The 22,550-nt window shown below is 40.9% G+C and overlaps 1 protein-coding gene across 6 annotated transcripts; it reads right to left on the bottom strand.

Annotated features, from left to right (window-relative positions):
* Window positions 1-736: 736 nt before the first annotated feature.
* LOC105286670 (interference hedgehog) lies at window positions 737-22,541 on the bottom strand. 6 transcript variants are annotated; one of them, XM_026973088.1, is made up of 7 exons: window positions 16,866-17,789; window positions 11,646-11,726; window positions 7,878-8,153; window positions 6,691-7,644; window positions 4,913-5,737; window positions 2,999-3,117; window positions 737-2,386 (listed from the first exon to the last, which is right to left on the bottom strand). In XM_026973088.1, exons 1-7 carry the CDS (start codon window positions 16,984-16,986, stop codon window positions 2,213-2,215), a joined length of 2,550 nt encoding a protein of 849 aa, XP_026828889.1. In that variant the 5' UTR covers window positions 16,987-17,789; the 3' UTR covers window positions 737-2,212. The 6 variants fall into 6 exon arrangements, with proteins under 6 accessions (XP_026828889.1, XP_026828888.1, XP_026828891.1 ...); XM_026973087.1 differs by having other exon boundaries at window positions 6,652-7,644; window positions 16,866-17,782; XM_026973090.1 differs by lacking the exon at window positions 16,866-17,789 and adding an exon at window positions 22,210-22,541 and having other exon boundaries at window positions 738-2,386; window positions 6,652-7,644.
* Window positions 22,542-22,550: the final 9 nt, after the last annotated feature.

Here is a 22,550-nt window from a genome sequence, read left to right as displayed (position 1 = left end):
TGACGGGTGACGAAAAATGGATCATTTACAACAATGTAGAACGAAAAAGATACTGGGGTAAGCGAAATGAACCAGCATTAACCATTCCGAAAGCCAGCCTTCATCCAAAAAGAGTCATGCTCTGTGTCTGGTGGGATTGGAAAGGAATCCTATATTATGAGCTCCTACCACACAACCAAACGATAAATGCAGATAAGTACTGCTCGCAACTGGACGAATTAAAGACAGCGATTCAGGAAAAACGTCCAGAATTAGCTAATAGCAAGGGCGTCGTGTTCCATTAGGACAATGCCAGACCTCAAGTTTCTTTGACCACCCGACAAAAATTGTTGGAGTTTGGCTGGGATGTGCTACCTCACCCACCGTATTTACCAGACATTGCACCTTCAGACTTTCACTTATTTAGGTCTGTGCAAAATTCTCTTAGCGGCAAGAACTTCAACTCTTTGATCGACGTAAAAAACCACCTTGAGGAGTTTTTCGCCAAGAAACCTAAGAAGTTCTGGGAGAATGAAATCTTCCAGTTGCGTGAAAGATGGACAAAGGTTGTGAAACAAAACGGTGCATACATAAGTCAATAAATATTTATCGACATAAAAAAATACTGCCTTTGAATTTTCCTTCAAAATCGGCACGAACTTTCCGGACGACCCAATACATAATTGCTACATCTATTAAATATAATTATTCAGCTATGTTGAATTGAAAATATAATAGATGGCATAACGAGGTTTTATGTATTTTGAATATGGTTTATTTTATAAAAAATTAAGTACGCAAAATGGTGATTTACAAATAGAGAAATATATAAATAGTCATTGTTTTTAATAATCATTACTCTCAGGCAAGATATAAGGCACATGGTATTCATCTATCGCTTGGACTATACTAGTATGTACAAATGTGATATTCTCACTAGCTTTATCGTCGATTCGTACAGATGCAACTGCAGTGTCTTTACAATTCAAAAATGGTAAACAATTTATTAAAGACATTTGTTTCATACATATACGTATTTACCATTTCTTGTCTTTCTTTCCGCTAGTGCACACGTCAATTATCGAGATAAATAATTCTTTCACTTACTTATCAAAATTTATTATTTTTACAATATAATTTTAAGTCACGCTGTCAGAATAGCGTGACATAATTTTACGTTAGTCATGGATAAGTTCAAAAGTTATTCAACTTCTACTACTGCAGCTAGGAAAAAACATTGTCATAAAAATAACAGGCAGACATGATATAATGTTAACAATATATGACTCAACCATTATGTGCTCGTTATACTATTAAAATATTCCTAGTAACCGTCATAAAAAATGACACTACTTCCTTTTCAACATTGGCGTTATCAGCGATTTTAACGTTTAATTGTACGTATAATGTAATATATCCTACGTACCCTCTTATAAAGAGACTTCACATTATAATGTTTCTTAAAGAGCTGCCCGCCGTAAAATTGATACAAAAGTGTTTACGTCGCAAAAAGGGATATAAAAATTACTAAACGTCATTCTCGATGCTTACTAACTAACGAGCGTTAAGTGGATACGTAACAATATCGAGTCAGGGAGTTATTTTACAGGTACAGTCATTTGATTTCATATCCACTTAACGGACAAGACTCTTAATAACATTTCCTTACTAAAAAGAAAGGGAAAGACAAAGAACGCGTGTCACGGGATGCAACCAGATCGTTTACTTTCTAATCTACTGTAAAGTGGAACTATTTCGGCTATCGCTTCGCGCGAGAATGGCCCCATGCTGACGGAAACGGAGGACATGGGGGACGTGATATATTGACGTTATAAAATATGGGAGTCGACGAAACCTGTAAATAACGAGGTCCTTGTTCGGTGCGGGCACATGAAAGTCACGCCAAATCAATCCCAATTTACGGTAGCAATACGTTTGAGCATATCTACTCAAGACACCCTGTAAATGTCTTGCAACAGTCTCTTCATTACGTTAGCTGAAGTTAAATTACAGTCTATAAGTTAAGTTCCATTTTCTCTCATGGGGGGGGGGGGGGTCTCGCTGTGATGACGCGTCGACAAATCGTACCGATAAACCGTTAAATAAATCGCGCGGATAAATTCTTGCGTTGCTTGCGCGCGTGATTTGGATTATCGGCGCGAAACGTCCGCTTCCGCTGGCGACGAGGGTCGTGTCGCCGTCTAAACACCGAGACATAGCTGCGATCACATTCTCACAAACGTTGTTCGATAGGCAGCGGTCCTTGAAGCAGCGACGACGGCTCGTTATGCGACGTGACGTTCACGTCAGATCCGGCTGCGTCGCCGTTGTTATGGCTGTTGTTGCTGCCATTGTTGTTTTGGCCGTTTAGAAACGACGTCATTTCCATCGACGACTGTTGCCCGCTCTGGATTTAGAAAGATGCGTGTTCGTTCGTTCGTTCGCTTCGTTTTTCAGATCTAGAGCGTGTAAGTGGTAACGTGCGTGTGTTGCGTTCGGAAAAACAAAAGAAAAGCGGCTCCAGAGAGAGTGCAGAGAGCGAGTAGAATTAAAGAGCAGCGCGCGACGAATGCTAAAACTAGAAAATACTAGTCTCTTTAATACGTCGGACTATTTTCGACGTGGGATCTCACATTCCTAGACGAGTGCAGGGATCGACGTCGAGTTTTACGCGTGAATGCGAGACGCGAGCCAGAATCTCATCACAATTATAATTAAGTGGATTTACAATCAGTTTTTGAATCGTCAAAGCGATCGGGACTCGCGTGCACACGACTAATATGTTTCCTGCACTCGTCTGGGATCGTACTGATTGCCGGAAGGAAAGTAAATGATTGAGCAAGATCAGGCGATTATGTTTCGCGAGAAATCAAATTGAGATATGCGCAGAGAGACTTCATTATATGCTTGAAGAAACTTCAATGTTACATTTCGCCAAATACCAAGTGAATAAGCACAGTCCGATTACTTTCTTCCCGGTGAAACAAAAGTGCAGATGTTGTTACTTACAAATACTGACCTTAGGCTGCATTATATCTTCGGACGCGTCAAGACCGGCAAGCGGATTAGATGTAATGTTAATTTTGGAGTCTGTGACTCCGCCGTTCACCATTACTCGTCCGTTTGCTATCGGCTTTCCTGTCCCATTATTAGAAAAAAGAAGAACGTTATATTCGATAATTATTATATACAGGGTGTTTCCTCTAACTGTAGCACTTAGAATATCTCTGCTTCCTTTGATGATATGAAAAAAGTCAAAGGACGAAAATTGTTCGAGTCAAAGAGACTAGTACTCTGGTAAGAAAATTATTTTTTTAATGTGACCTTTCACAAGATATCAAGGTCATGAACATTTTTTTAAACGAGATGGTATATTTTCCTTAACGAAATGATGTAGCTTGTAAAAAACAAATTCAACCGTACAGAATATGTTGACCTTCAAATGACTTTGAACAAAAATCACGTTTAGGAAAAGAAACTCTATTGTATGCATAACTACAAAGATATACCTTTTTTACAGATGTTCGAAATGATCACCGTTTACTTCCATACACTTTCGATGAATAAACGATTGTTTTACGTTTTTGAGAGATTCCGGAGTAATTGCGGTGCACGCACGCTGAATTCTTTCTCGCGTATCTTCAGGTGTTGTCGGAATATCGCGATAAACTTCATTTTTTAGGTGTCCCCAAAGAAAAAAATCAAGAGGCGTAAGATCTGGTGATCGAGCCGGCCAAGAAATTCTTCCACCACGTCCAGTCCAGCGATCAGGAAATGATTCGTTGAGTATGTTCCGTGCAAATGAAGTTTATCGCGATATTCCGACAACACCTGAAGATATGCGAGAAAGAATTCAGCGTGCGTGCACCGCAATTACTCCGGAATCTCTCAAAAACGTAAAACAATCGTTTATTCATCGAATTCGAAAGTGTATGGAAGTAAACGGCGATCATTTCGAACATCTGTAAAAAAGGTATATCTTTGTAGTTATATACATACAATAGAGTTTCTTTTCCTAAACGTGATTTTTGTCGTTCAAAGTCATTTGAAGGTCAACATATTCTGTATGGTTGAATTCGTTTTTTTACAAGTACATCATTTCGTTAAGGAAAATATACCATCTCGTTTAAAAAAATGCTCATGACCTTGATATCTTGTGAAAGGTCACATTAAAAAAAATAATTTTCTTACCAGAGTACTAGTCTCTTTGAATCGAACAATTTTCGTCCTTTGACTTTTTTCATATCATCAAAGCAAGCAGAGATATTCTAAGTGCTACAGTTAGAGAAAACACCCTGTATATACAGGGTGGCCCATTTTAATTTATACAGTCGATTTTTTAAAAAACTAAAAGAGATACGAAAAAATGTTTCAGACAGACATGTCACGATTTCGAGGGGGACATAAGATGATACCATTGGTTTGACCTTGAATAGTCGTTTGAAGGTCACGCGAAGATCACCTTCAATTTCTTAAATTGAAAGCCCAACTTTTTATTGCAGATTCTTATTCTCCATCGAAAAGTAAGTAACTTTTGTCTGAAACATTTTTCCGAAAAATGTCATCTTAAGTCCTTAAAATGTCCTCAAAACTCATCTTGAAGATCATTTTAAGGACATAAGATGACATTTTTCGGAAAAATGTTTCACACAAAAGTTACTTTTCGATGGAGAATAAGAATCTGCAATAAAAAGTTGGGCTTTCAATTTAAGAAATTGAAGGTGATCTTCGCGTGACCTTCAAACGACTATTCAAGGTCAAACCAATGGTATCATCTTATGTCCCCCTCGAAATCGTGACATGTCTGTCTGAAACATTTTTTCGTATCTCTTTTAGTTTTTTAAAAAATCGACTGTATAAATTAAAATGGGCCACCCTGTATATATCTATATATAAATTATTACATAAATTGCTCTTCGTCACCACCACGTACCGTCACCTTGCGATTCTTGGCTCTGCTTACATCTCACTTTCTTATACAGGTATCTCGCGCTCAGAGTGAGAGTGACCAAGAGGACAGCTGCTCCGAGTACTCCACCGACTATATGCGTAACGTGTATACTGACAGGTTTGTTATTCTCGATCGGCTTCAGTTTATTTTCCGCGACCACTTGTTCAACCGGGTGCTCGACGAGCTTCTTGGTCTTCTGCCGCAGGATCTGCGAGAATTCCGACGCCCCGTCCACGCAGAAGCTCTGTAGCTTGAACTCGTACGCGGTGTCGGCTTGTAAGTGAGAGATGGTCATGTTGAAGGCATCCTTCCCCTCGACGGTGGTCTTTAAATAATCACCGGCCGTGGTGGTCGCACGATGATATATGTAGAACCCGTCGATTTTTGTCTTCCTGTCGGGATTCTGCCAGATCAGCAACACCTGATGCGGCCCTATCGCCTCGGTATTGGTCAGCAGCGGTATCGGCATCTTGTTGCTCTCAAAGCCCTTCTTTCTGGTCAGATGGAAACGTACGGAGTTCGGGCTCAGTTTGTTGTCGTTGTTCGAGTACACCGCGGCGATCCTAAATCGGTAGGTATGATCGGGCTGCAGATCGGTCACCTCGAAGGAGCGCACGTGATTCGGTATCTCGGTGTTGGCGGTCATCCACTTTGCTTGCTTGCCGTTTACCTTCGGGCCGATTTCCCGATATTGTACCTTGAAGAATTGTATCGGCAAACCCTTGTTTTCCGGCACTGTCCATCGCACCATCACGGAAACGTCGGACAATCGCGTGACGTTGGGTTGAGTCGGAGGTATCAAAATCGCTGTGAAGTGGAAGACGATAAATCGTACTGCAAACTCGTCGTTGGAAAAGTTTTGGTAAAAAAAAGATAATTTTCAGTAGAAGATAAAAGAGCACAATAAAAATAAAACTTTGCTTATTGGTACAATAAATAAAATTATAAAAACAGTAATTTGCAATAATTGGCATTTGTGCAGTGTTTGGTGTAACCGTTTGCGCGTCGGCTATTAATTAAAGCCCGGATCTCGGGGCGCTAAAATTGTCCACCGGAGGACGCGCCATTGAGTGCATAGTGGGCGGCAAGCGGAGGGAAGGCATCGTTCAGAGGAAAAGTGGCAAAAACAACCGACTCGCTCGCACTGCCGCCTTCGGCGGCTTGTGAGCTCTGGCTGGGGGCTCCGCCCCCTGGACCCCCTACGCAAAAAAGCTTCGTTCAATCTTCTCCTGCTTCGCTTTTAATATATAAATCTCGACGCTAGTTGTCCAATGGAGATTGAATTTGAAATTATGATGTCTTCTTTATTTTGTTGAGGCAATGTAAAGTCATTGACGGGCTATAAAATCAAGCTTTTTTCCTTAATGCAGTTCCACATACATACTTTTGTACCAATAATTAAAATGTTTGATTTCTTTGTGTTTTTTTAGTCTCTTTATCGTGTTCTACCGAAAACTGTCTTTACTAAACTTATTCATTAAAAAGCGCTGGTATGTTAAATTAAGTATCGTATCAGAATAAGCTGAAATTGAGACTGTACAAAAAAACCATCACACAATTCGATATTTAGCGAAACTTACGAGTTTGGACATACTCCGTGGCTAAAGTTAACCCGGAGTTCTGGAGGACTTAATCAGCGATATCTCAAGCAAACGCGGATAACATGATAATGATAACGAAACGCGTGCAATGACGATAACGCAACCGATGCAAATAACTACCTGCGCCTTTCTTCTTTCCTTCCTTGCCTCTGCGCCTACCTCCACCTCTGGTGTGTTTGTGCCTCGATATAGTCTCGTATTCCGGCTTCGATTCGGTCGTGCCGCCCAGGACGTGCTGCTTCGGGTTTACCTGCAGCAAGTTGTAACCCGAGTGCGACCCGTACTCGTTACTGGCGACGCACTGGACGATCCCGGCATGCTTCTTCTCGACCTCGGATATGAGAAGGGTCGAGCCCTTGATCTCCTGATTCTTGCTGGGCATCAGCGATTGCCCGTTGATCAGCCACTCGACGGTCGGTTCTGGTTCACCGGTTACGCTGCAAGAGAGTTCCAATTCCCCGCCTTCGGCGAACGTAGACGCCTTCGGTTGTTTGATGACTCTAGGTGGCTCTACCACCCTCAAGATGATCACGGACTTGATCTGCTGGACCTCGTTGCTCCACACGCAGTCGTACTCGCCGCGATCGGACAGTTGCACGTGGACTATCGTCAAGCCGGTGGATGATCTTATCGACTTCAACGGCAAGGAGCTACCCAGGCGGCTCCAGGTGACGCGCGGCACTGGATAACCGGCGGCAAAACACTCCAACGTGACGTTCTTGCCGCGCGTCACCGTGTATTCCGTTTGCGGTTGCTTCGTGAAGTACGGTGCTTGGAAAGTAGTGTTCGCGTGCACCGTCAGGATTGTTTTGCGGTTGCTCGTGAACATCTGCAGCGTGATGTAGTTGCTCGCGCTGCAGTGATACGCTCCGCTGTCGGTCAGTCGGGCACTCTTGATGACCATGGTCTTGCTATTTACGAGGTCCGCGTCCTCGATGAGAATGTCGTTCTTGTAAAACTGCGCTATGGCTTCTGGCTCGGAATACGGCACCGGACACGTGATAGGCACGGTGTTACCCTCCGTCACTTGGATAAAGACGTCGCTCTTATCGGAGAACCTCTGGATTGTCGCGAGCGTCAGTCTCGCTGGATCAGACGCCAAACCGCTCGTACCTATAAATAGATTAAACACAAATATTGTGATGTATTTAAAAAATTATCTTTTAATTTTTATCACAACGTTGAGATATAAATCTCTATTTTCAAAGTACATTATATTGCAGATTTAATATAAAACAAAAGAAACATATTGTATGTTCATTGAATATAAAGAAAGAAAGATTTAATAATCTATAAAAACATTGTTTTCTTTTATTTTTATGCAAAGACTCGCCGCGAAGACTCACCAAAGAATGCGATACAGCGGTAGTCTCCGGCTTTCGACTCGTCGCCGAAATTGATGAGGAGCCGTGATGTTTTTCCGCCGTTGGTATACGAGTCCTTAGTCGTTCCATTGGGATGGGACAGCGGCGTCCATTTGTTTGATCCCAAGGGCCTGTGATGCCACGCGAAATACTCCGCGGCGAGATTGAGACTGCACTCGAAATTCACGTCATCATTTAACGGAGCGGCCAGAGGTTGCGGGTGTCGGGTAAAAGACATGCCCAGCTCCTGTCTCTCTCCTGCGAATGCCAAGCATTGCATTTTAATTTCCGAGATCTTTGATTAACAGTGCCGTGAAATCAATGAATAGCCGCCTTCAAATAATAGCAGGAAGATCCGAAACGAGTGATTTCGAAATATTGCAAAAATACATTATATTAGGAGTGTGATTTAGTTTTGAGGGTTTTGCAACTAATGGCTGTAGTGTCAGGTTGTTCCAATAGCTGTTTCCGATAACTGTTGTTGCTTACAGTGTTGACATTATCCATGACATTTAGTAGCATTGTAGCAACAGATGCAATAACAGTCGTGTTTGTATCATCGTAAAAATGCAACTTCCGAAAGAGCATTTTCGACACGCGTTGCTTTTGTTTTTTAATCAAAAGAAAACTGCGGCTGAGGGTTATAGAATTCTTGTGGAAACTTATGGTGATTCTGCCCCATCAATTAAGACGTGTGAATACTGGTTTAGACGCTTTAAAAGTCGTGATACTGATGTGAAGGACAAAGAACGCTCGGGACAACCAAGAAAGCTTGAGAATGCAGATTTGCAAGCATTATTGGACGAAAATCCAACACAATCCACTTCAGAACTTGCCAGAGCATTAAATGTTGATCGTACAACAGTTACCAAACATTTACATGAAATGGGAAAAATTCAGAAAGAAGGGAAATGGGTTCGACATCAATTCTCGGAAAGTGCGATTGCGAACCGGTTGAACATTTGCATTTCGTTGATCGCCAGGCCAAAAAAGAAGAGTCTTTTGTCTCGGATCGTTACTGGGGATGAAAAGTGGATCTATTTTGATAATCCGAAACGCAGAAAATCATGGGTGGATCCAGGCGAACCATCACATCCACTCCGAGACGCAATATTCACGGTTGAAAAGTAATGCTCCGTATTTGGTGGGATAGTGTACTATGAGCTGTTAAATCCGCATGAGACTGTCACGGCTGATCGTTATCGACACCAATTGTACAAGTTGAAGCAAGCATTGGACCAAAAACGACCACCAATTGCGAGTAAACGGCGGAAAGTGATTCTTCTTCGTGACAACGCTCGACCTGACGTTGCGTTATCAGTGAAACAAACACTATTAGAGCTTGAATGGCAAGTCTTACCGCACCCCGCATATTCTCCATGCGATTATTATTTGTTCCGGTCGATGCAAGACGCTTTAGAGGATACACACTTTCATAATTTCGAAGAAGTGCGAAAATTCGTCGACGAATGGATCGACTGAAAAGAAGAGTCATTTTATCGTGGTGGACTCCATCTCTTGCCAGAGCATTAAATGTTGATCGTACAACAGTTACCAAACATTTATATGAAATGGGAAAAATTCAGAAAGAAGGGAAATGGGTTCGACATCAATTATCGGAAAGTGCCATTGCGAACCGGTTGAACATTTGCATTTCGTTGATCGCCAGGCAAAAAAAGAAGAGTCCTTTGTCTCGGATCGTTACTGGGGATGAAAAGTGGATCTATTTTGATAATCCGAAACGCAGAAAATCATGGGTGGATCCAGGCGAACCATCAACATCCACTCCGAGACGCAATATTCACGGTTGAAAAGTAATGCTCCGTATTTGGTGGGATAGTGTACTATGAGCTGTTAAATCCGCATGAGACTATCACGGCTGATCGTTATCGACACCAATTGTACAAGTTGAAGCAAGCATTGGACCAAAAACGACCACCAATTGCGAGTAAACGGCGGAAAGTGATTCTTCTTCGTGACAACGCTCGACCTGACGTTGCGTTATCAGTGAAACAAACACTATCAGAGCTTGAATGGCAAGTCTTACCGCACCCCGCGTATTCTCCGGACATTGCTCCATGCGATTATTATTTGTTCCGGTCGATGCAAGACGCTTTAGAGGATACACACTTTCATAATTTCGAAGAAGTGCGAAAATTCGTCGACGAATGGATCGACTGAAAAGAAGAGTCATTTTATCGTGGTGGACTCCATCTCTTGCCAGAGCATTAAATGTTGATCGTACAACAGTTACCAAACATTTACATGAAATGGGAAAAATTCAGAAAGAAGGGAAATGGGTTCGACATCAATTATCGGAAAGTGCGATTGCGAACCGGTTGAACATTTGCATTTCGTTGATCGCCAGGCAAAAAAAGAAGAGTCCTTTGTCTCGGATCGTTACTGGGGATGAAAAGTGGATCTATTTTGATAATCCGAAACGCAGAAAATCATGGGTGGATCCAGGCGAACCATCACATCCACTCCGAGACGCAATATTCACGGTTGAAAAGTAATGCTCTGTATTTGGTGGGATAGTGTACTATGAGCTGTTAAATCCGCATGAGACTGTCACGGCTGATCGTTATCGACACCAATTGTACAAGTTGAAGCAAGCATTGGACCAAAAACGACCACCAATTGCGAGTAAACGACGGAAAGTGATTCTTCTTCGTGACAACGCTCGACCTCACGTTGCGTTATCAGTGAAACAAACACTATCAGAGCTTGAATGGGAAGTCTTACCGCACCCCGTGTATTCTCCGGACATTGCTTCATGCGATTATTATTTGTTCCGGTCGATGCAAGACGCTTTAGAGGATACACACTTTCATAATTTGGAAGAAGTGCGAAAATTCGTCGACGAATGGATCGACTGAAAAGAAGAGTCATTTTATCGTGGTGGACTCCATCTCTTGCCAGAGCATTAAATGTTGATCGTACAACAGTTACCAAACATTTACATGAAATGGGAAAAATTCAGAAAGAAGGGAAATGGGTTCGACATGAATTATCGGAAAGTGCCATTGCGAACCGGTTGAACATTTGCATTTCGTTGATCGCCAGGCACAAAAAGAAGAGTCTTTTGTCTCGGATTGTTACTGGGGATGAAAAGTGGATCTATTTTGATAATCCGAAACGCAGAAAATCATGGGTGGATCCAGGCGAACCATCACATCCACTCCGAGACGCAATATTCACGGTTGAAAAGTAATGCTCTGTATTTGGTGGGATAGTGTACTATGAGCTGTTAAATCCGCATGAGACTATCACGGCTGATCGTTATCGACACCAATTGTACAAGTTGAAGCAAGCATTGGACCAAAAACGACCACCAATTGCGAGTAAACGACGGAAAGTGATTCTTCTTCGTGACAACGCTCGACCTGACGTTGCGTTATCAGTGAAACAAACACTATCAGAGCTTGAATGGCAAGTCTTACCGCACCCCGCGTATTCTCCGGACATTGCTCCATGCGATTATTATTTGTTCCGGTCGATGCAAGACGCTTTAGAGGATACACACTTTCATAATTTGGAAGAAGTGCGAAAATTCGTCGACGAATGGATCAACTGAAAAGAAGAGTGATTTTATCGTGGTGGAATCCATCTGTTGCCAGAAAGATGGGAAAAAGTTATAGAAAAGGAAGGAAAATATTTTGATTAAGGTATTCATTCATTATCATATTTAAATACATGCGTTTTTGAGCAAAAAAACCCTCAAAACTAAATCACACCCCTAATACTTACCGTGCGTAGACACGAACGGGCCATGTAGTAGGATAATGACAATGCCACATAACGAGAGGATAGACGTCATCTTGACACATTCTGTAAACAAGAGAGAAGGCAGTGCCATTAACGTTAACTAGGCATTTCACATGCATTTCTCATGTTGGTTGTTTTCCGGTCTCGTTTGCGGGAAAGCAAATACGCGGCTCGCGGAGCACCAGCGAAGACCCACTAAAATTAATACCGAGCAAGCATACCGTTTAAGTTTAGAACGCCGAGTTCACGTGGAAATAGAACACATTTTTCGCCCTAAACATTAAGAGGACGGAATGACAATGATTGTCTGTCGCAACAACTTACACGTTATCTTACATATAGTAAAATATACGTAATTTTACAACGAAAATATATAAAGTTATAAATCCTACACACAATATTATTGTTACATGCTGAAGAGCCAGAGAAAGTAAAATGAAGAAAACAAACATAATAGCTGAGAGCTAGAAACGAGCCACGAGCGATTTGCAACAACCGTAATTAATAAAAATGTAATGGCATTCGTTTAACGAAGAATGGCAATAAGAAAAGTCGGTGGCAAGGCTGAGTGACGCGTGGCTATCTAGAAAATATCCATATACGGCGTCGAAAGCTGCCGTTCATTGCGCGAACCGTTTTACACCCACGTGCCCCGCTCGCGTGACCATCAGAAAACCATATACTCGCGGGCGCGCGCGATGGCGAAGAGCGACGGTAATAATTCTCTTTTTCGTTGAGTTAACGCTGCGACGCCGACACGGTGCGCGTAGGTATATCCATTCACACAGGGATCGCGGCGTCGTACCGGCGTACTACGCACCCACGCATCGCTCGCTCGCTCGCCTTAATACTCGTGAAATTATCGTGCCGATGTTTCCCCGACGGCGGAAAAACCTGACGAACGAGAGAATACGCCTTGATTTCACGACGAAACGATGTTGAGCTTGATGCTGCGAGCGACTGTGAATATTCTATTCACATCTGATGAACGCGTATGTATTTGTCGACGGATATATTTAATTGCAATAAAATAGCAATTTTGTGCCGAGAAAAAGCAAGATGCTATTGGGTTGGCCAAAAAGTAATTGCGTGTTTTTTATATAAATAAAAGGCGAATTTTTCATGGGAAACAAAAACTTTATTAAACAATATATTGTCCATTTTGTTTGATTATCTTTTGCCATTTTTCAGGCAACTTCATGATTCCGCGCTCAAAAAAGTTCTTATCTTTTTCAGCAAAAAACAATTCCAACAACGATTTCATATCCTCATCAGCAGTAAAGGTTTTACCATTCAAGGCGTTTTACAAAGAACGAAACGAATGGTAATCTGATGGTGCCAGGTCTGGCGAATATGGTGGATGTGGTAACATCATGGTAACACATCCCATCCAAGCTGCAACAATTTTTCACGAGTGACCGAACTTGTACGTGGTCTAGCGTTATCGTGGTGAAACACAACACCTTTGCGATTCACCAATTCTCGACGTTTCTGTTTGATGGCATCATTTAATTTATCCAGTTGACGACAGTATACGTCTGAATGAATGGTTTGATTCCTCGCAAGCAGCTCAAAATACACAATACCTTTAAAGTCCCACCAGACTGACAGCATAATCTTTCTTTGGTGAATACCTGCTTTTCAAGTGCTTTGAGCAGGTTCATCACGCTTGCTCCACGATCTTTTTCGTTTGTCGTTGTTGTAGACGATCCATTTTTCGTCGCCTGTTATCATGCGTTTCAAAAATCGATCATTTTCCTCACGTTTCAAAAGAGAATCGCAGATGTCAATACGCTTAGTGAGATGAATTTCTTTCAGCTCATGTGCTACCCAAATATCGAGCTTACTAATGTATCCAAGTCGTTTTAAATGGTTTTCAACACTCGATTTCGATATTTCAAGATTCTCAGCAATCTCTCGTGTCGTTAAACGCCGATTCGAATCGATCGGTGCCTTTATTTTGTCATCATCAATTTCGATTGGCCTTCCTGAGCGTGGTGCATCTTTCACATTAAAATCTGCAGATCGAAATTTAGTAAACCAATTTTGACACTGCCGCAGTTTTAAAGCATCTTCGCCATATACATGACATAACTTTTTATGAGCTTGCACAGCGTTTTTCCCTTTTCGAAAGTAACAAAACAAAATATGACGAAAATGTTCTTTTTGATTTTCCATTTTGAAATCGACGGCAAACAAACAATTGTTAACGAAATCGTGTGCTTTCTTTTTCTAAAACAAGCTTGAACCGTGAGTTGTTAACCTACATAATGAATTTGCGGTTTAGAATGAAGTTAGTTACGTTTCAAGCATGTATGTCCATCTATTGGAAAAAAACGCAATTATTTTTTGGCCAACCCAATAAAAGGCGAATTTTTCATGGGAAACAAAAACTTTATTAAACAATATATTGTCCATTTTGTTTGATTATCTTTTGCCATTTTTCAGGCAACTTCATGGTTCCGCGCTCAAAAAAGTTCTTATCTTTTTCAGCAAAAACAATTCCAACAACGATTTCATATCCTCATCAGCAGTAAAGGTTTTACCATTCAAGGCGATTTGCAAAGAACGAAACAAATGGTAATCTGATGGTGCCAGGTCTGGCGAATATGGTGGATGTGGTAACATCATGGTAACACATCCCATCCAAGCTGCAACAATTTTTCACGAGTGACCGAACTTGTACGTGGTCTAGCGTTATCATGGTGAAACGCAACACCTTTGCGATTCACCAATTCTCGACGTTTCTGTTTGATGGCATCATTTAATTTATCCAGTTGACGACAGTATACGTCTGAATTAATGGTTTGATTCCTTGCAAGCAGCTCAAAATACACAATACCTTTAAAGTCCCACCAGACTGACAGCATAATCTTTCTTTGGTGAATATCTGCTTTTCAAGTGCTTTCAGCAGGTTCATCACGCTTGCTCCACGATCTTTTTCGTTTGACGTTGTTGTAGACGATCCATTTTTCGTCGCCTGTTATCATGCGTTTCAAAAATCGATCATTTTCCTCACGTTTCAAAAGAGAATCACAGATGTCAATACGCTTAGTGAGATGAATTTCTTTCAGCTCATGTGGTACTCAAATATCGAGCTTACTAATGTATCCAAGTCGTTTTAAATGGTTTTCAACACTCGATTTCGATATGTTAAGATTCTCAGCAATCTCTCGTGTCGTTAAACGCCGATTGGAATCGATCAGTGCCTTTATTTTGTCATCATCAATTTCGATTGGCCTTCCTGAGCGTGGTGCATCTTTCACATTAAAATCTGCAGATCGAAATTTAGTAAACCAATTTTGACACTGCCGCAGTTTTAAAGCATCTTCGCCATATACATGACATAACTTTTTATGAGCTTGCACAGCGTTTTTCCCTTTTCGAAAGTAACAAAACAAAATATGACGAAAATGTTCTTTTTGATTTTCCATTTTGAAATCGACGGCAAACAAACAATTGTTAACGAAATCGTGTGCTTTCTTTTTCTAAAACAAGCTTGAACCGTGAGTTGTTAACCTACATAATGAATTTGCGGTTTAGAATGAAGTTAGTTACGTTTCAAGCATGTATGTCCATCTATTGGAAAAAAACGCAATTACTTTTTGGCCAACCCAATAAAAGGCGAATTTTTCATGGGAAACAAAAACTTTATTAAACAATATATTGTCCATTTTGTTTGATTATCTTTTGCCATTTTTCAGGCAACTTCATGGTTCCGCGCTCAAAAAAGTTCTTATCTTTTTCAGCAAAAACAATTCCAAGAACGATTTCATATCCTCATCAGCAGTAAAGGTTTTACCATTCAAGGCGTTTTGCAAAGAACGAAACAAATGGTAATCTGATGGTGCCAGGTCTGGCGAATATGGTGGATGTGGTAACATCATGGTAACACATCCCATCCAAGCTGCAACAATTTTTCACGAGTGACCGAACTTGTACGTGGTCTAGCGTTATCATGGTGAAACGCAACACCTTTGCGATTCACCAATTCTCGACGTTTCTGTTTGATGGCATCATTTAATTTATCCAGTTGACGACAGTATACGTCTGAATTAATGGTTTGATTCCTCGCAAGCAGCTCAAAATACACAATACCTTTAAAGTCCCACCAGACTGACAGCATAATCTTTCTTTGGTGAATACCTGCTTTTCAAGTGCTTTCAGCAGGTTCATCACGCTTGCTCCACGATCTTTTTCGTTTGACGTTGTTGTAGACGATCCATTTTTCGTCGCCTGTTATCATGCATTTCAAAAATCGATCATTTTCCTCACGTTTCAAAAGAGAATCGCAGATGTCAATACGCTTAGTGAGATGAATTTCTTTCAGCTCATGTGCTACCCAAATATCGAGCTTACTAATGTATCCAAGTCGTTTTAAATGGTTTTCAACACTCGATTTCGATATGTCAAGATTCTCAGCGATCTCTCGTGTCGTTAAACGCCGATTGGAATCGATCAGTGCCTTTATTTTGTCATCATCAATTTCGATTGGCCTTCCTGAGCGTGGTGCATCTTTCACATTAAAATCTGCAGATCGAAATTTAGTAAACGAATTTTGACACTGCCGCAGTTTTAAAGCATCTTCGCCATATACATGACATAACTTTTTATGAGCTTGCACAGCGTTTTTCCCTTTTCGGAAGTAACAAAACAAAATATGACGAAAATGTTCTTTTTGATTTTCCATTTTGAAATCGACGGCAAACAAACAATTGTTAACGAAATCGCGTGCTTTCTTTTTCTAAAACAAGCTTGAACCGTGAGTTGTTAACCTACATAATGAATTTGCGGTTTAGAATGAAGTTAGTTACGTTTCAAGACATGTATGTCCATCTATTGGACAAAAACGCAATTACTTTTTGGCCAACCCAATATTAAGTAAACAAATTAGGAAGAACAACAGAGCAAAATAATGAATGCGACTTTCTGGCGAGCGACTCTCTATTGCGAATCTTTCATTTCGAATCGGTAAACTTGGAAAAAAGGAAGAGAGGAAAAAAAGAGAGAGATAGGGGATGACAGGAGAAAAGGAGGAGAAAGGGAGACGATGTGAGTGTGCGCTATGGGCTATCGGCGTGGCGGCAGCTCGCCGCGTTTTATGTATGAGGAGACTCTTAACTTCTGGTTAAATGGTAGCATAAATGGCGGTGGTATGTAACAGGTGAGAAGGGCCGCAAAGAGGCTGGTTTCCGATGTTACCTCTCGTAAAAATAAAGAAGCCGAATTCCAAAGCAGTGGTTGTCCGCTGCTCTCTCTGCTCCCCTCCTGGCACGGGAACACGCGCGACCAATGCGCTTACACGCATTGAACGTAGTGGCATAATTACGCCTAATCTGGCTGATGTGCGCCTTCGTATTAACAGGCATTCAAGCGTTCGGCTGCTGAACGAACGTGCGTGGCGATTCTAATCGTTTAATTTCGATTGGTATGAACTACGCACACGAATTTTGTAATGATTTTTCGTAATTTGAAGATTATATAAAATCGTTGGGGGGATATAAAGAGTATAATCATTCACTTTAGTGTCTCCCTAATACGTACATGTAAATAATAGACATAATGGTAAGATAACAGTATATTATATAATAGAGAAATCAATTGAAACCGTCACGAGGGATTCCACTAGCAATTTGTACGATTCACTGTAGCGCGATTTACGAATATCAACAGTGCAAATTGCTATCGATTCTCGAATGCGGAATCGATTCTTGAATGCGGAACTCCTATTTTGAACCTTTGAACGACGTGAACGACCTGACATCTTGAATATTCAATTTAGCGTGATTTACGTAGTGTAGGAAGCCTAAGCGAGAAAAAGGACAATCACGAGCCGGTACTCATACACCGGTACTTGTTTCACGAGAGGACGCGAGGCGAGCTCGAAGATTCTCACGCTCAGGTACTCCTCTGCCGAAAATGCTAACAGATCTGCTCGCCTTCCTGTTCTACATGGAACGAGCGGCAATGCCATAAATGACAATCCGTGTCATTGCTGTGCCAACAAAGGATCGTAGTGCGTTTATGGGATCGAGGATCGAGAATTGCGACGTGATGGTGGCAAGGACGAGCTCTTCGTGTCGTTAACAACTTAACAGGTAAGGGATCCTAAAAACCAGGAGGGAAGTTGCGGCAAGTTTTGAGTCAGGAAATATATCGCATCAGGGACACTTAACGATACATCATCGAGCAACGTACACTGAAAAAAAATCTGGTTGCATTAATTAGAAATCTGGCAGGTTCAACCAGTTTGTCTGTTGGAAAATGGACGAATCAGAATTCCTTTAGGAATTACCAGATGAGCATGATTAATTCCTTCCTGTTAAATTTACCAGATTTTCTTGATAATAATACTAAATGTATTTAGTTAAATTAACATAACTGTTTAGTGAAAAGAAACGTTTTTCTGTTTCATTACCGTGAGTTTTCTTGGATTGCTGTAAATGAAATATCACGTTGATATTTATACAGGATGTCCCGTAATAATCGCCTAACCTCTCGCACGCCAATAGAGCAGATCGAGATGAACAGAAAAGTCCCATATCATTTTGCGATATTCGCAATAATAATCGAAATATTGCATATTAGAGTCAAGCGAATCCAGAGCGCGCGGAGGCGAGTGCCGAGCCGCTCGAGGTATAGGATTATTATTGCGAATGTCGCAAAATGGTATGGGACTTTTCTCTTCATCTCGATCTGCTCTATTGGCATACGAGAGGTTAGGCGTTTATTACGGGACACCCTGTATAAAAAAATATAAGAGAACACGTTTTTTCATCCGCCATCACTTCAGCAGCCACTTCACAGCCATTCCACTAACTAATTTCATTTCACTACAGGAGGAAAACGTGCCGTCCGTGCCGATCCGTTTCCCGAACATGCATCACACGCACGACACGAAACAATAGAATGCTGCTGGAGTGCCCTGCGATTAACCAAAATTCCGATTGCATCTTCGTTTGTTCTTATGTCTAGTGTAATATAACTAGAAGTTTTATAGCTCCAACTGGAAAATACTAACCAAATTCTTATAGTACAGTCTATTAAGGGGATGCTGGAGTTGCTAGTGAACTATTTTTTCACTATAGCGATGGTAATTGCAGTTTCGAAAATTCTCTTTGTGGCTTGTGCAGAATAAAAAATCCTTTTCCACAAATGAAGCATAGATAGAAAGAAAGTCCGCTCTACAGGACTTTATATTCAAAATGGCAAAAAGTTAAAAACTTGCATTTGTCTTTTCTAACTTTGTTCCATTTTGAGTATAAAGTCCTGTAGAGCGGACTTTCTTTCTATCTATGCTTCATTTGTGAAAAAGGATTTTTTATTCTGCACAAGCAACAAAGAGAATTTTCGAATGCAATTACCATCGCTATAGTGAAAAAATGGTTCACTAGCAGCTCCAGCCCTTAAGAAACGGTTTAAATAGAAACCGTTTTTAGACCTAAATTTTAAAAACGTATTTTTCACCTTTCTACAGAAACAAAAAATGTGTTTTATTAAATTGATTTGAAATTATATAATTAATATAGAAAAAATAGTAATTTCTACTTTGCGAGTATTAATTATTTTTACATCATACGTTTCAATGCACTCGATTATGGAACCAGAGACAAAAATCGACACAAGTGTGTGTGATTCCCACCTCTGATTCACCAGGCGACCGATAGATGGCCAGGCCAGACGTGACGTTCTCGCAAGTAACATTTGTGTTATCACCTTATAAGTAACCATCCGGAAAACCGATCCAATACTCTTTTCTTCTTCTTTTCTTTTGAAACTTTTGAGATCACTATTACTTGAAGTGATATTTCAAAAGAGTGAGATTCCACTACACGAAATTTAGAGAGTAATTCATAAAATATAAAAGTCTAGTTTTTTATAAAAATGTGACTTAAGGGGAAGCTGGAGTTGCTAGTGAACTATTTTTTCACTATAGCGATGGTAATTGCAGTTTCGAAAATTCTCTTTGTTGCTTGTGCAGAATAAAAAATCCTTTTCCACAAATGAAGTATAGATAGAAAGAAAGTCTGCTCTACAGGACTTTATACTCAAAATGGAAAAAAGTTAGAAAAGACAAATGCAAGTTTTTAACTTTTTTCCATTTTGAGTATAAAGTCCTGCAGAGCGGGCTTTCTTTCTATCTATGCTTCATTTGTGGAAAAGGATTTTTTATTCTGCACAAGCAATAAAGAGAATTTTCGAAACTACAATCACCATCGCTATAGTGAAAAAATAGTTCATTAGCAACTCCAGCTTCTCCTTAAGAAACGGTTTAAATAGAAACCGTTTTTAGACCTAAATTTTAAAAACGTATTTTTCACGTTTCCACAGAAACAAAAAATGTGTTTTATTAAATTGATTTGAAATTATATAATTAATATAGAAAAAATAGTAATTTCTACTTACTTTGCGAGTATTAATTATTTTTACATCATACGTTTCAATGTACTCGATTATGGAACAAGAGACAAAAATCAACACAAGTGTGTGTGATTCCCATCTCTGATTCACCAGGCGACCGATAGATGGCCAGGCCAGACGTGACGTTCTCGCAAGTAACATTTGTGTTATCACCTTATAAATAACCATCCGGAAAACCGATCCAATACTCTTTTCTTCTTCTTTTCTTTTGAAACTTTTGAGATCACTATTACTTGAAATGATATTTCAAAAGAGTGAGATTCCACTACACGAAATTTAGAGAGTAATTCATAAAATATAAAAGTTTAGTTTTTTATAAAAATGTGACTTAAGGGGAAGCTGGAGTTGCTAGTGAACTATTTTTTCACTATAGCGATGGTAATTGCAGTTTCGAAAATTCTCTTTGTTGCTTGTGCAGAATAAAAAATCCTTTTCCACAAATGAAGTATAGATAAAAAGAAAGCCCGCTCTACAGGACTTTATACTCAAAATGGAAAAAAGTTAAAAACTTGCATTTGTCTTTTCTAACTTTGTTCCATTTTGAATATAAAGTCCTGTAGAGCGGACTTTCTTTCTATCTATGCTTCATTTGTGGAAAAGGATTTTTTATTCTGCACAAGCAACAAAGAGAATTTTCGAAACTGCAATTACCATCGCTATAGTGAAAAAATAGTTCACTAGCAGCTCCAGCATCCCCTTAAACGTTCTGGTTATAAAATATCCAGTCCTATCGTGATAACTAGAAATTCTTGGTTAGTTTAACCAAAATGCATTCTATCAGATACGTCTTGTTGATACAATCAAATCATTTTTCTCAGTGTACGTAAAAATGCAACTCATATTTCGTATCCGCAGATCTTTCGTGAAGTTTTATGAGTGAAGAGTGTACTCTGCGCGTTCGAAGATTTGAAGAAACTACCTGCATCTGTTCTAACTCGATAATAAAATTATTTATGTTTCAGATACGTACAAAAGGAGCATTTGACGCGCAATAAAGTGCAGGATTGCATTCCTCGCTTGAGATATCGAAAAGTATCTTTTTCAGACCTGAAACATCGCTTCCGTGTCGCTCGATTGTGTCTCACGGTGCGTTTAATGGGCACGATAATGACGATGATCGCGATCGCGATCGAGAGGAAACGACGATGATGCGGGAGCGACGACGGTGAGGACGGGATCTGGATCGCCGCTCGCGAATAGGTGAGATTTTAAAAAAGAACGCGAGGAATCTCGGAGCGGACGCTGCTGGCGCACGCGGTAACGAATGAGAAGCCTTCTTTTTAAATCCTCCTGTGCTCCTCTACGAAATCTTGATTCCCCTTTCGCCCCCCTCACCTCCCCCTTCCCCTCGTCGCTCGGATACACTTGTTTCGGGCCCCCTCTTTTATGCACTTCCTATCCGCATTTCCTCTACGTCTGTTTATTTTTTCTTCCTTCGCTCTCACTCTCTTTCTCTTGAAGCAAGAATATATACACACACACACACACACACACACACACACACACACACACACACACACACACACACACATCAGTCTCATCTCACTAAAAAAATTACAAAAGCAGGTTATTAAGAAAGATGGGTTTGTCGATTCTTTCGACGCAAATTAATCTTCATTTAAATTTAATCGTTATTTACTTTTCTATAGATTTTTTTGTAGATAGAATCCTCGAATTCATGATTGATAAAAGACAATTTGTCTATGAATAGTTAATTAATGTAGAAAAAATCGGTCCTATCCTTTTCACTTGTACCTTCTCCATTTCTTCTGCAATTTAAAACGTAACACATGCGAATGACAGGAACGACTCTCAAGTGCAAAAAGTCCCAAAAAGGTGCAGAGAAAAAGTTGACAAAATCAAACGCTCGTTTCTAATAAAAAAAATATGATCGACGATAACTGAACCCGTTTACTGGCAAAAAAATCTTCACGTCGTGGTCTTGCGCTGAAATCACGATCGGACGCTTCCTCCGGACGCGGAACGGCGAGCATCGATCGGCCGATGTCCACGCGAGGTTTCGAGCGACAAAAAGGGAAGAAGAGCGCAGAAGCGCACTTGGATGCACAATCGGTGCGATCGATTCGACGAGGTCGAGATCGCTCGGCAGCCGCGCACCGCTTACCCTTTTTCCGATCCAACGCCGAAACAATCGCGCCGTTCCTCAGGAGTATAATCCGGCGCAGGCACGTCGGCTCTCTCGCGCCGCGCGAGAGGAGGAAGAGAGCGCCGAGCGTGCGGCCCGTGCTCCGCACCGTGCGCTCCTTTGTGATCCCGGGCCCCGCTTCGTTCCGCCTCGTTCTGTTCCGTTCCGCCTCGCCGTTTTACATGCTCACGTTCGGCGGTCTGCAAACTATCGATACGCCGATGCGCGACCCGAATGCCGGATTAGTCGGCTCCTCGCGCTACGTGCCGACGCGCAGGCACGACGAGACGCGACGCGAGACACGCTTGACGACGACGAGG

Source organism: Ooceraea biroi, chromosome 10, assembly GCF_003672135.1.
Source record: "Ooceraea biroi isolate clonal line C1 chromosome 10, Obir_v5.4, whole genome shotgun sequence".
Taxonomy (NCBI): domain Eukaryota; kingdom Metazoa; phylum Arthropoda; class Insecta; order Hymenoptera; family Formicidae; genus Ooceraea; species Ooceraea biroi.
This window is presented reverse-complemented; position numbering and strand designations above follow the sequence as displayed.

Excerpts from the sequence above, each read along its gene's own strand:
- LOC105286670 (XM_026973087.1), bottom strand. The coding sequence starts at position 16,986 with ATGCCACTACGTTCAATGCGTGTAAGCGCATTGGTCGCGCGTGTTCCC. Across the intron at positions 11,727-16,865 it reads CTTCTTTATTTTTACGAGAG|AATGTGTCAAGATGACGTCT; the intron begins GTAACATCGGAA and ends TCTTGTTTACAG. Across the intron at positions 7,645-7,877 it reads CCGCTGTATCGCATTCTTTG|GTACGAGCGGTTTGGCGTCT; the intron begins GTGAGTCTTCGC and ends ATCTATTTATAG.